We start from the raw sequence: 13,801 nt of genomic DNA on the forward strand, positions 1-13,801 counted from the left end.
CCGCGTACCTCCCTGGTTGTCTCTCCCGCCTGACAGTGAGTTCTCCTAGGGCCAAGACTTGAACTTTCTTTTCCACGCCCCCATACCTGGGTACCCAATGTCTGCTACCAACTGGGACTCCATAGATGTCACTTGCAGGAACAGGAGGTAGATTTAAGCAACAGTGAGAGGGACTGAAAGGAGACAGGGGAGAGGACTTTCAGTGAAGGGTGTTAAGAATAGGAACAGGCATTTGAGGAAGGTAGGGCCCAACCACTCTACAAAGGGGCTCACGCTACCCAGACGGGGGGATGGACCCAAAGACCTTCAGGTCCCTGCTCAGGTCCCTGCCCAGCTTTGATTTTCAAAGGCCCCGGGAGAGAGGATGAGTCAAGTGGCCACTTCTGGGAAAGGTTCTGAGAACTCCAGGGAGAGAAAGGGCAGGGAAACAGGGAAGCTGCAAGCTCCTAAGTGCAGGGCTAGGCTTAGTCCTGCTCACCAGCATCCAGTCCATGCTTGGTCCGAGCTGGGGTTCAGTTAATGTGGGAGGGAGTGAGGGAGGGAAAGACGGAGGGAGATAATTCCTACACTAGAGAAATAAAACTCTATTCTAGGTAAAGACCTTAAATCGATGGTTATCAAACTGGCTGCTTCAGAATCCCTTGGGAGGGGGGTCTTTAAAAAATACTTATTTAAGGCTCTGTTCAGACCTATAAAATCAAAACCCTTGCATGTGGGCCCAGGGAATCTGTATTTTAATTTAACACGCTGTCCCAACCAGCTTGGCACTGCCCACCTTCTGGGGAAGTCCTGCCTGATGTCCACCCCGCCCTGGAAGTCAGCACTGACAGGTGGTCACTGGGGCTCTGAGCACAGGGGCGCCACAGGCCCCACAGCCTGGCTCTGTTCCAAGAACTCAGGTCCCAAGAGCCCTGCCTATAAACCGGGCGAAGTGCTAAACTTCCTCCTCAGAACACGGCCCCGAGCTGCTGAGTAAATCCCAGGATCTCCCGCAAGGTCCAGACCGTGGGTGGGCGGCCGCAGGGGTCCTATACCCGTGAAGGACATCCTGTGCTTGTGAGTGGGCGTATGTGCATTTTTTTTTCTGGAATAAGGATGCCTGGCTTTTAACAGATGCTCAGAGGGAGGAGTCTATCAAAACCAGTTCAGAGCTACAGATCCAGAGGATGCCCGCCTCCCTTCAATGCAAGGTCACCACTAAGCTCCTTCTGGGCCCTCACAGTTGGGGAATTCTGATCTCCTGTTTAACAGATCAGGACACTGAGTCCTCAGTGAGTGGGCATATTCCTGGTGAGGCTGTGAAGAGAGCCCAGGGCACCTGCACATGCTCCTCCGACTCCACCAAAGACAGGAGAGTGTGACCCCCAAGAGTGGGGGCTCTGGGCTCACAAAGCCCTACAGTCCAATCATGCCTCACCCCCAACTGTGTGCTGCTGAACTTGGCACTGCACCTCTCCGTCCCCTCCTATAGAATGGGGCAGTAATAGCCTCTACCCCCTTCCTGGCTGTGTTGGGGAGATTAAGGGAGACAACTCCCACAAAACCCTGGGCACAGTGCCAGGCACATAAAGCCTCCAATGGGGCGAGGAAGTGTCTGAGCCGAGGAGCCCCTCTCTTTACCTGTGCAGCCTCAGATCCTCAATCACAATGGGAGGCTCCTCCCCTACTGCCAAGGCGCCAAGGCCAGGGAGACGAAGGGCAGGGGGAAATCTGTAGCAAAAATGAGAGCGGGGGCAGCAAGCCTGCTGCCTTAACTTCCTCCTCTCTTATCTGCTGTTGGAAAAGGGCATTTTTCTGCAGTCTCGTCCTGCGTGAGTGAGTGGCCACAGCGCAGCTGCCTTGGCAAACAGAAGAGCCAGCCCACTCCTCCCTCGGCCCTGAGCTGAGCAGGTGGCCAGCAAGTGGGTGGGCAGGAGCTTGGAAACAGGACAGAGTGAGAGAGGGGAGGAAGCCCAGGTGGGGAGGGCAGGGTAGAGGGAGTGACCGGGGTTCCCAAGAGGAAGGGATGAGGCCTGCATGGGAGGGCCCTGCTGAGTGTAGAGGGTGGGGGGCAGGTCCTGAGAGTGCCCGTGAAATTGTTTTTGGGTGCAAAGGGCTCAAGGAAACAGGTCTGCCCACCAGTGTGTGTCAGCAGCCCGGCCAATGCCCTGGTGTAGGGGATGCCGGGTGCCTCTGGGTGTGACAGAGCACAGATGTGTCACCCTGGGTATGAAGCGTGTATCCACGTTACCCAGAGGGCCACAGAATGTGAGCAGGGGGAGGGGAGGGTGTGAGACAGACAGACACGGGAGAGACAGAATCTCAGGTCTCAGCCATGCTGGCAGGTCTTGGGCAGCGGTCTGCATCAGTGAGGCCTCAGTTTCTTCATCTGCAATGTGGGATGGGGTGGGGAGGAGGCCAAACAGCAGAGGCCTTTCTGTCTTTAATCGTCTATACCAGCATCATCCGGCTGGACTTCCTGTGATGACAGAACTCGTCTGTGCTGTCCAGTGTGGAAGTCACTAGCCTCATGTGACGACAGCAGTTGAAATGTGGCTAGAAGGACCGACAGACAGAATTTGTAATTCTCTCTCATTTAAATAACTGGATGTGGCTAATGACCTCCTATTGGAAAGTGAAGTTCTATGCGGATAATAGCAGGCTCTCCAGAACGAGACCACCCAGAGTTCAAACCGTGGTTCAGCAGCTTACGAGCAAGTTCCTTAACCTTGGGAAGCCTCTTTCTTCCCCTGTAAAATTAGATAAGAACAATGCCACCCTGTGCAGCTTTTTCAAGGATGCAAGGACAAAATACGGTGTGCAGTGGGTTAGCGCAGTCCCTGGAGTGCACTCCATGATCAGGAAACAACGCCTTTCACAGGCATCATTACCTACGAAGTGAAGAGAACAGCTGGCCTCATCAGGAACAAGACGGGCCCTGTTTGCCAAGCTCAGGGAAGAAGCAAGCTAGGAGAGGAGGTGGGGCCATGGTGAGGAGGGGACCAGAGCTGTTCCCTGAGACAGAGCAGAGCAGCCTGCCCCAGGTGTGTGCAGGCACGAATGTGAGCAGGAAGGAGGCAGTGCCCAGCTCTCCTACCGACAGATGGAGAGGGCGCTGTGAAGGTGGGTCCAGCGTGGCTGAGAATGTGGGATCGCGCTAATGGGCTGCGAAGAGCAAGAATCATACTGGGAAATTGCTTGCTGGATGCCTGGCAGGCATGGTGTCCTGGGAGTCGCTGGTTGCCAGCCCGCAGGAGCTCGACACCCTCTCTGGCCTGAAACACCCCCATATGCTGACATGGCAGCCAGGCGCAGCACCAGGAGCATTTGACGGGGAGTGGAAAGACCTGGGTCCTCACTCAGCTTGGCTGCCAGCTCGTTTGTCCTTCTGGGCCTCAGTTTCCCTATTTGAAAGAGGGAGATGAGGAGCCCCAGCCCCACTTCCTTCTGGGCCATTTGTGAGAAATCTCTGCTACATAGGGATGGGAAGAGATTCCTGCTACCCAAGGCTGGTCAATGCTAATGTCCTCTAAAGTAACCTCCGACCTTCACCCTGAGTGCTCAGAGCCTGTGGGTCTCAGCAGACAGGAACACTGTGGATGGGGGCCTGCTGGGGATGGCATGGTCACCAGCCTCTCCCTCTACTCTGTACTCCTTGGGGGTCCGGTTGTCAGGGGTCCTGACAGTCTAGGGTCTCCGCTTCATTGGCTGCCTCCTCCAACATACCCGGGTCTCCTTCATTCTGGAAAAATAATCAAGCACCGCTCCCCCAAAATAAAAAATACATATGTAAAAGCTAAGAATCTTTCTTTCTACCCAGCAGCCTGGGCCACTTCCTTCCTCCCTTCTTTGCTGCCAAACTTCCAGAACAAGTGTCCGACCAACATCCGCCGCCTCCTCTTCCCACCTCCCACACACCATGAACCCACCACAATCTGGCTCCCACCCCCAGGCTCCATGGAAGAAAAGCTGTGCCAGGCCCGCCCACCCAATGCCCTCCCCCCCAGCCTCAGCCCCACTGGTACTGATCCACCTTGTCTGCCCCATACAGGTGGCATTTGGCCCCGCTGACCATCCCCCAGCTTTGGAGCTCCTCCCCATTTTTGTTTCTGGATCACAGCACTCTCCCTGGCAACACCCCTCACTAACACTGTGTTCACTTCTTCAACTTCCCCCCAACATCGCTGCTCCCTGTTCTCACTCCACTACTCTCTTACCACTTCCCCTTCATCCCATCTACCCAGGCCATTAGCTGGGATCTCTGGGGAGGCTCTGGGCATTTAGGAACACTTTAACAAAATTATTCTGTGTCTGTGCATTGTTTTGGGCAGAGGATGCATACTTTTCATCAGCCTCACAAAGAATTCTGACCCCCTCCCAAAGCGGTGAAAGCCATCGACCATCACTCAAGATGGAACTCTGCTTCTGGATGCCTCTTCTCCCCAAAAGTCTAGCCCCAGATCTCCAGCTATTTACCACCATGCCTGGATGCTATGGGTCAGGCTCCTCATATTCTAAGTCCAGTCTTCTACCCGAAGGCCTCCCCACTGTCAGTTAAGACACCTACTCATTCTGCCACTCTGCAATGAGCTGGGTGGTTTCAGAAGTGCCTCGCCCAATGCAAACAGACCTGCTATCTGGGGCAGGATTCACATCCGAAAGCCCCAGTGGCCAGTAACTCATAGCCCAAGTCAGCTGATCTGACCACTCAGCACAGAGCAAGCCTGTGGTGGTGGAACCCAGAGCAGACAGGGTAGAACTTCTGGGGAAAGGGACAACAGAGTTGCGGTAGGCCATGGGAGTAGCCCCACCCAAGGGGCCAAAGTGTGGGTCACCTGTGGCTGCATCAGAAGCTGGCATGCCCAGTGATATCTTGCCACAGAGGCCCCCATCTCCCTATTCCACAGAGGGAGAAACTGAGGCCCAGACCTTGAGCCCAGAACTCCTGCTTCGTCTTTGATTGTTCTTGCCAACACCCCTTACTCTCAGATCATAAGGGAACTTCATTTGGGGTCTACAGGCAGGCTTCAGAGTGGGGGGATCTGTGAGTTGCAGTGAGGTGTATTTTTCTGGGGAGAATTGCTACAGCTCATCTGAGATTCCAGGGGGGGTCCGAGATGCCTCAACCATTAAAAAGCTGGCATCAGATTTGTTCAGAAACAAAGGACTGTCCTTTTTCCACAACACCCACCTCTACGTAGTTTAAACAAATCCCTTCACCCTTGTGGGCCTCACTTTATCCATTTGTGAAATCACCTGTTGATCAGCGATTTTTAAGCCACCTCTCTCCTTTTATTTCTTTCTTTTTAAGCAGTAATGCCCTTTCTTAATAACAAACAAGCAAACACAGCTGTGCAAGTCCCCAAATGGCAAACACAGCAGAGGAGACAGAGGCTGGGGGCTCAGGACAGCCTTTGCTCGATTTTCTCTCTCTTCTCCCCAGCTTACCACAGCAGATCTGCCCAGAACTCCACAAATGGCAGCACTTTACAGCCAGAAAATCCTAGGCACAACCCTCCTCCCAGCCCAGGCTGCAGCCGCCCACTCCCAGACTCCAGAAGATGCCGTAGGGACATCGTGTGTTGGAGCTGTCCCGCACCCCCCAGGCCTGCCCCATGCCAACTCAGCAGAAGTCATGTGGGGGACACAGAAGGCCTGGGGACCGGAAGATTCTGTTTGCTGTGGGGAACACTGAACCAACAGAAGTTCCTTGTTTGGGCTGTGCATGGGTTTTCTTGAATGGGTTACAAAAAGGAAAACGAAAAAACATTCACAGAACATGGTCACAGGACCAGAGCAGGCAAAGCAGGGAAAATGCTGAGACCTCAGAGGGCCTCCTGGCTGGCTCCATCCATGTGCACACCCCAAAGGGTCTCTGAGGTGCAGAGACAGATGCACCAAGGGCCGAGCACTGGCCTGGAAAGAGGTTAACGTGCCCAGTTCTCATATGTAACTGCCTTGTGTGACCTCGGGCAAGTCTCTAGATCTCACTGGGCTTTAGTTCCCCATCCTCAAGAAAGGGAGCACTCTTCACTCCGATATTCTGAGTGGGACCGAGGATATTCTGCCCCTAGAACATCTCCTACTTCACGCACACAGCAAAGCATCTTCCTGGGCAAGGGCAGGGATGCGGGATGGGTGGGAAACAGGTGCAGGGTGTGAGAGAAGGCTGTGAATGCATCTATCTCTGCTACCAGAGTGCTCACTATCCCCGAGGACGCGTCCATCTACCGGGTAGAGGAGCAGTTCTGACCATTAGAAGGTTCTTCCTTACGTTGAGCTGAAAACCACCTCCCTATTGTAACTCTACACGTTTGGCCCCGCTCTGCCCTCCAGGGCCACACAGAGCCATCTGCTCTCTGCCCCGGGGCCCCAGGACATCCCTTCAGAGATGAGGGGAGAGGCCACCCTCATATCAGGGGTCTCTTCTTCCTGCTGAAGCCCCCAGCTCCTCAGCCCTCTCTCACTTGATTTGGCTTCCAGACCTTTGTCACCCAGTCTGGCCCCCCTTCTAGACAAACAACAGGTTTTTAATATTCCTTCTAAGCTCCAGGCATTCAAAGGTTGGGGCAGGCTGAGCAAGTCCAAGAAGAGTGAGACCCTCCATTTCCCCAGGATTGACATGTTCCATCAAAATACACACCTCAGAACCTTTGCCTGTGCTGTTCCCATTTTAAGGAACACTCTTCCACCCTCTTCCCTCTGATTAACTCTCATTCAGCTTCCAGCTCCCGAGGGGCACCTCCTCAGGGGAGCCTTCCCTGATACCTCTCCCACCCCGACTAGCTGAGATCCCTGTGCCACTCATAGTTCCACGTTTGTGCTCATAGTTCTTGTCCAGTTGCATTTAAGTAATTTCTGAAGTGATTTAATTAATGTCAGCTTCCCACTAGACCATGAGCCCCACGGGGGCAGAGACGACACAAGTCTTGTATGTGGTGCTTGCTGGGCTCAGGAAATTCTTGTCAAATGGATGCAAGAGTCATAGACGTTCCTCCTTTTATGGGATCCCCAAGACACCACAACCTCCGACCTTCTTTGGCACAGAAAGTCCCGGCGGCCTGAGAGCCCCTCCTGACTTATTGGTGGGCAGCCAGGTCCCACAAGCTGCTGGAGGGCCCAGACTGTGCCTCAGCAGATTTCGACATGCTCTGGGGGCTGCACCAGGATGGCCTGGGATAGGGGCTTCCTACTGAGCCACAGAGCAGCTCAGAAGAGAATGTACTTGGGTGATATGCATGCAAGAGAGGATGAACTGTGGCAAAGGGACCCACAGAAAGAAAGGGAGGGAGAGAGAGAGAAAGAGACCGAGACCAGAGAGACACAGAGAAAGAGGGAAGGGGAGATAGAGGTAGAGGTAGAGACATAGAGATAGAGGTAGAGACAGAGATGGAGACAGCCCAGAAGCCCAGCTGGTGTCCTCTTGCTCTCTCTGCACCGGGAGGTAGACTTGTGCTTAACATCCGGTTGGAGGCCCTGTGTGTGTGTGTGTGCTCACGTCCATATGCACGGGTGTGTGTGTGTTCTAGCAACAGGATGCTGGGGTTGCATTCCAAGGCTCTGCCTTCACCCAACCGAGAGAGCAGGGCCCCAGACTGCAGGGGTGCTGGCAGCGATGTCACTGTGTGCTTGTGTGGGGAGGCGGGCGGGCGGGAGGCTCGGCAGAGTGTCAGTGAGTCTCAGCCTGTGCGGGGGTGGTTGCATGGGGGTGGAGGGCTGCCGCATGCACCAGAACATGTGCGTGCCTGCCGCTCGGATGGCTTGCAGGGGGAGGGAGGAAAGGCTGTCCCCTCCCTTGTCCTTGCCACCCCCTCCTTAAGGACCTGCTCCCCAACTCTTCATTCCTGGCCTCTGGCCCCTGCACATCACCTGGTCCCCTCCCCTGGCTTGGCCACTTTCTCTCACTTTGGCCTTGGGCAAACCGTTTCTCTCTGGCCATTGATTTCACCACCTGTGCTGTGTATAAAGACAGTGTCCAGGGTCCTTTCTGTTCTAAGGTCCTGGGGATCTGAAACTTCGCATGTGTGCCTCCCACAGAAGAGGCCTAAAGGGAGCAGCAACTCCAATGGGCGTTTTAGCATCTGCAGAGCTATTTACAGAAAGTAAAGTGGAGGTACACAGAGGACAAAGGATCCACCCAGGGTAGCCCAGTAAATGAGAGGCAGAATCATGGTTGGAAAACAAGCTCAGAGTCCCCTCCCCCACCAGGCCACCACCCCCTTCCTAGTAGGGTTCCGCAGACACAGCACTAGGAGGGGACCCTGTCATCAACATTCCCCCACATGCAGGTGCTGGAGACCTACACGCAAGTCTGAGCACTGCCACAGTCCCCCGAGCCAGTCTCTCCGCCTGCTCAGCCTCAGTCTGCTCATCTGTGGGATGGGTGAGTAAGCCCTCCGCCTCTCACACTGCCAAGCTTGCGAGCCCCAAAGTGCTGCGAATGTGATAGCTTATTAGAAGCAAAATAAAAGCACAACACTCGTCTTCGGGTGGTGCATCAATGCCCAGGTGTCCTCTCTCTCCAGTGTTACATCATCGACCCTCCTAGCAGCTCTGCCAGGGAAGGGCCAGATAGCAAAGCACATTTTGCAGACATTAGCATTTGCATCCCCCGAGGGGAACCTAAGCACGCAGGACTCTGGACACCCAAGTGCAGGGAGATGCCTCTGGACCCCCATGTCGACCCCTGATCAGCACAGCCCAAGTCCGGTTCACAATATAAAGCCTTGGGCGTTAGAGGGGCAGCAGCTCCAGAGCCAGCTCTCTGCAGACCCCCTGCCCCGCCAACATTGCTGGCCCCTGGAACTCCTCCCCCAGCCTCGACACCACCCTTGAGTCACTTCAGATCTCTGTTTCTAGAGAGAAAAGAGTGGGCTGCACCCACTCTCCAGTCTCCCTCCCTCCGTCTCCTCTCAAGTAATAGCTCCTTCACAGGCTCTTTCTGCTCTGCCTGCTGGTTACACAGGCTGCAGGGCAATTCTTGGCCTCCCTAACCTTTCCTGGGAGTGGGTCCAAAGCCCAGAGAATGTCAGAGGCTGGAGGAAACATCCTCCTTCTCCACCTTCTGGAAACTAACCCCTTCCCTTCATTCTGGTCCTCAGAGAGCAGAGAACACAGAACGCCCACCCATCTGGTCCTCCGGGAGCTATGGCCCAAGTGCCCGGCCCACCCTGACCCTAAGCGGGTGTCACTGCAGCCTGACTCCCAAATAGCTTCTGTGCTCCTAAAATATGGGCCTTATTTCTCTTATCCCCTGGGAGGAAGGAGGATTGGGGCCAAGGGAAGGGAGAGTGAGCTAGGCTCTGGGTCCCAAGAAACAGCCCTACCTCACTCCTCTAGGGGACCTGAAATCAATTCCTGGTTTTCCGAGTCTTATGCAGTGGGACCTTCCTCCAGTAGCATCAAGAGGCCCCGCCCACGACACTGACTCCAGCCCACTTCCCCAACCCCTGCTGGCTGCCTACCAGCAGAAAGAGGGGCGGCTTCTCTTACATCCCAAGACAGCCCTGCCCCTGGGCTCCTCAAAGGAAGGCCTGCAGTCACAAGTCAGGCCTCATAGGGAAGGACACCAGGAGGCCCTCAAGAAGCACGTGCCTCCTCTCCAGCTGGGCAGCCCAGGTCCCTGCTGAAGGAGGTCCAAAGGCTCCATGTCCCCTCATAGGACGCACCCAGCAGCCTTGGCCGGACTCCCTGCCAGTGATCTGAAGTTGTCTCCTGGAACAGGGGCTCATCGTCTGGGTGGCGGCTGCCGTGTCCTGGCTGGGATGAGTCCCGCGGGCGTTCCCAGGAGCCAGGCTGTCACTACGTCTTCACACGCACTATCTCCTCTCATCCTCAGAGCACTTTTTCATCTCCGATTACAGGTGGGGGGAGAGAAGTGCCATAGCCTGCCCGGTGCCGCTGAGCTTTGGGTGGTGTCGGTCCAGAGCTGTGCCCTGTGCCGGGCACTGCCCCTCCCTGCCCCACTGGACTCTTGGACTGAAGCTGCCATGCAGAGCGGAAGAAGAGCCCGTCCCAATGGTACCCTGGCCTTTTTAACCCCGGCATCTGAGGTATGGGTCCTCATCCCCTTTTTTCCAGTGAAAGCATCCTTAACCTGAGGCCCATCCACAGCCTTCCTAATGTCCTGCTAGCTCCTGACGCAACGTATTTTAGGTTTGCGCATTTTCCTGTGGAATGTAGACTTAAGCCTTTCATCAGACTCCTGGAGGAATATGTGACCTAAAAAAGGTTAAGAGCACTGATGATTCTGGAAGGAAGAGGTCTGAAATTGATTAGACAAGATGGGGCCATGCCTGCCACCCTCGGTTTCGTGCCATTGACACCCCAGGGCTCCTGAGCTCCTGAAGTGCTGCCATGGCCAGACCCCCCCAAGCATCCTGGCAGGCAACAGGGCTGAGGAGGCTTTCTGCCAAGTCGTCCCCGCAGCACCCAGTCTTCATGATCTCCATCTCCTCTTGGGGCAAAACATCACTTTTATTGTTGTGTTGAGCACCTATTGTTGAGTGTCACATTTGAACTCCATTTCACTGCATTCTGTGACACAGTCCCCCCAGGCCAAGCCTTGGTCGCACCCTGAAAGGTGGCTCCCAGCTATTCAGGGCGCCCAAGGGTTCCAGTGGGCCCTGGGACGCAGTTGAGAAGGGGGTCCCTGAACGAGTTTGGCAGACAGCCTCAAGCCTCCAGAACAGCCCTAAACATTCTGTGCCTGCTGCCCACCACCCTAGCACAGAAACACACTCAGAAAGACGGGAAGACTGCAGACTAGGACGAGCCCTCATCTGCACATGGGTGCGTGTCTGCACAAAGGAGCGGCCGTGTGCCTGTAGGGGTCAGGAGTTCCCCGTGTGCCAGTGTGTGTGTGTGTGTGTGTGTGTGCAGGCAGCTTGCTTGTACACAGCCACAGGCCCACCCCCGCAGAGAGGCAGACACCAGCATGAGCTCACAACCCCCGCACTCCCACCCAAGCCTGTGGGTCCAGGCTTCACACGCACATACATAAGCCTTCTTGTGTTCATACTCCCATGTCCCCACACGGATGTGCATGTCCAGACCTCATAGGGACCAATGTGCCCAAGTCCCAGATGTGCACCCTTACACATACATATGTTTGCACATGCCCAGACCTCACACACAGTTGCCTGCTGCTGTGCACACAGCTCTAACTTGCCATACATGTGACTCACATTCACACCTTCACTCCCAGGCAAACCAGCCAATGGCACCCCTTGTGCCACTTGCACACATCCATGCTTGCAGGGCACACTTGCAATTTTCAGGCTTTACACAAGAAGAACACACCAGCACCTCCTGCTGGTGCATGTACCTCAACACTTGCACACCCTTTCGGTGCTCACCAGTGTACCCCGGAGTCAGTCCTTATACAACACACATCAGAATGCACACTTGTGTGTGCACTTCCAGGCCTCACACCAGCACTCATCTGTTTAGAGGGCCTCTCTCCCCTGGACCCCTGCTGCTACAGCAGCAACCACCCAGGGCATTGGAGCTGCTTTGCCCACAGGGCAAACCTGCCTCCAAGCTTACCCTTACCCTGGATCCACAAACCCTGCTGGGGGCATCCAGAAATGCTTTCCGGACCCTCCACAGCCTCCTGGGCTACCCCAAGGGGCTCTCCTCTCCCCCATCCTCCCACCCTTCTCTCTACAATAGTCATCACAGGCAGAAAATGGGCTCTGGGGCAGGACAACTTTGCCAAGGGACCCAAGCTGGTGCACCACCACCCCACTAGCCCTGCAACAACACTGCCCCCTCCCAACAAGCCTGATTTTTGCTGATTGCCCTTCCCCTCCTCCCAACACCCAGAAAGCCTCACCAGTGGCTTGGTGATTAACCCCTGCCACACCAATGCCCTCCTCACTCCTCACAGGAGCTGGGAGGGAGCAAGTGGGGAAAGATGTGCTTACAGGGAGAAGTTGGCCGCTCTGCACAGTCACTCAAGATGTCTAAAGTCAGAAAGGACTACCTGGGAGGTGGTGAACTATCACCAGAGGAATCCAAATTGCTGGCCCAAGAGAAACTCACAGGGAATTCCAGCCTCGGACTCAGCTGATGGGAAAATCCCTTTTTTTAAACCCTGAGTTTCTAAGAATCTGTGTGTTCCCAGGTCATGTGCACATGTGTGCATCTGTGTGCGCTCACTGCTGCGCACCATCAATACTTCACCCCATACACACACTTGCCCAGCTGGCCTTGGCACATCTGTGTACCTGCAAACATGCCCATGCCAGTTCTGGGCACTCTGCACATGTCAGAGCCCCCAGACACAGAGAGCCTTCCCTGTGCGAGAACAGGAAACCCCGCAGGTGCACACCCCGGCCCGTGACGCCTACCCTGCCCCCCCACCCCCTCACCCTCCAGGACTCTCTAAGGTGTAACTCACTTTCCCAGTTCCTCGAAGAGCTGGTACTCTTCTGTGAAGCGGGTGCAGGTGATGGTGGCCATCCTGGTGAGGTTCAGGCAGGCGAGGCTCTGGGCTGGAAGACCAGGTCTGGGGGCACTGCTGTTCTCCTCCTGGAACCAGGGGCCGCTCGCCTGCCCGTGCTGCCCAGTGAGAGCCTAGAACCAGCTTGACTGATGAGCCCCGGGCTTCTGAGCAGGGCACTGTGGCTGCTCACAGCCTCGCGAGCCTTCGTCAGCATCCAGGTCGCCATGGTAACCACCTCAGAAACGCCCTGTTCCCGTTGCCTCAGTAACTGCCTCCCAACACCTGCCTGCCTTCCACTGTGAGACCTGCTCCAGGACACCCTGGCCCAACTGCACACAATACTGCAGGCATGTGTGAGCCCTGGGGGCAGGTGGACCAAGCAGCAGCACCCCCCTGCCCCTGCCCCGCGCAGGTGGCGGACCAGGGAAGGGGCTGCAGGAGGGGGAGGAGAACAAACTTAGTCCGCAAGTGATCTGCTTTCTTTCCACCTCCCCCACCTCCAACTATGGGCCCCTCAGATGGGATTAAGTGGGGCAAAAAGGCAGTTGCTATGGTAATGGTGGGTTCCACATTCCAGGATGGTCCCCAGGAAAGACAGGATGCAGTTACCCTGGCAACTTCAGCTCCTCTAGAGAGACAGGTATTGCCCCGTTGCCCTGGCAACAGCCGGGTTCTTAGGTTTATAGGGAAATGGTGGCTAATTCATTGGGATCTCTCTCTATCTATCTATCTCACTGTAGTCTCTGTAACTGTCTCTCTGCTCCCCTCTGTTTTTTTGTTTTGCTTCTGCCTCTATCTTTCTTATTTTGCTGTGGTTCTCTCTGCTCTTTGCCACTTTGTCCATCACACTGCTTGGGGAAGAAGTGCAGAGGAGACACCAGGGTTCTGGAGGGAATAGCCCTGGTTACCCGTCCATCCCCACCTCTCACAGCTGTAGCAGTTGGTCCCCTCTTGAGGCCTCTTCCATAACCTCTCTTCCACCTTGTGCCCCCAGAGGGACCATGGAAATCTGGTCTCCTGGGGCTTGTGTCCCAGTTTCTGCTTGTGCTTCAAGTCCAAGTGAAAGAGGTAGAGGAAGCAGGGGGAGGGGAGCACGGCCTGGCATGGAGGGAAGTGGCTATGGCCTACCCTGAAACCCTCACTCCGCAGTCTTGTGGGCACTTTCTCTGCCAACTTCAACTCTTTGGGGCAATTGCCATATCTGTGGTCCCAAAATCTCACCCCAAGGTCTGAGTTCAATTTCAGCTCTGGTATCTATTGGCTGTGTGACCCTGGGAATGTCACTGACCCTCTCTGAGCCTTCAGCTCCTTTGCTACAAAACAGAACAAACCTGCCACTGCAGAGGAAGGCTGTGAAGATGGAGTGGGGTGATG

At 55.3% G+C, this 13,801-nt stretch overlaps 1 protein-coding gene across 2 annotated transcripts in view; it reads right to left on the reverse strand.

Annotated features, from left to right (window-relative positions):
- Positions 1–12,591, reverse strand: part of CAMK2A (calcium/calmodulin dependent protein kinase II alpha) — a 55,850-nt gene extending 43,259 nt beyond the window's left edge. For both annotated transcript variants that reach the window (XM_024576876.3, XM_024576878.3), the window contains exon 1: positions 12,383–12,591. In XM_024576876.3, coding sequence (XP_024432644.3) covers positions 12,383–12,444 — 62 coding nt within the window. In that variant the 5' untranslated portion in view covers positions 12,445–12,591. The remainder of the gene's footprint in view (positions 1–12,382) is intronic.
- Between the last annotated feature and the right edge of the window lie 1,210 nt (positions 12,592–13,801).

Source organism: Desmodus rotundus, chromosome 6 (genome assembly GCF_022682495.2).
Source record: "Desmodus rotundus isolate HL8 chromosome 6, HLdesRot8A.1, whole genome shotgun sequence".
NCBI classification, from domain to species: domain Eukaryota; kingdom Metazoa; phylum Chordata; class Mammalia; order Chiroptera; family Phyllostomidae; genus Desmodus; species Desmodus rotundus.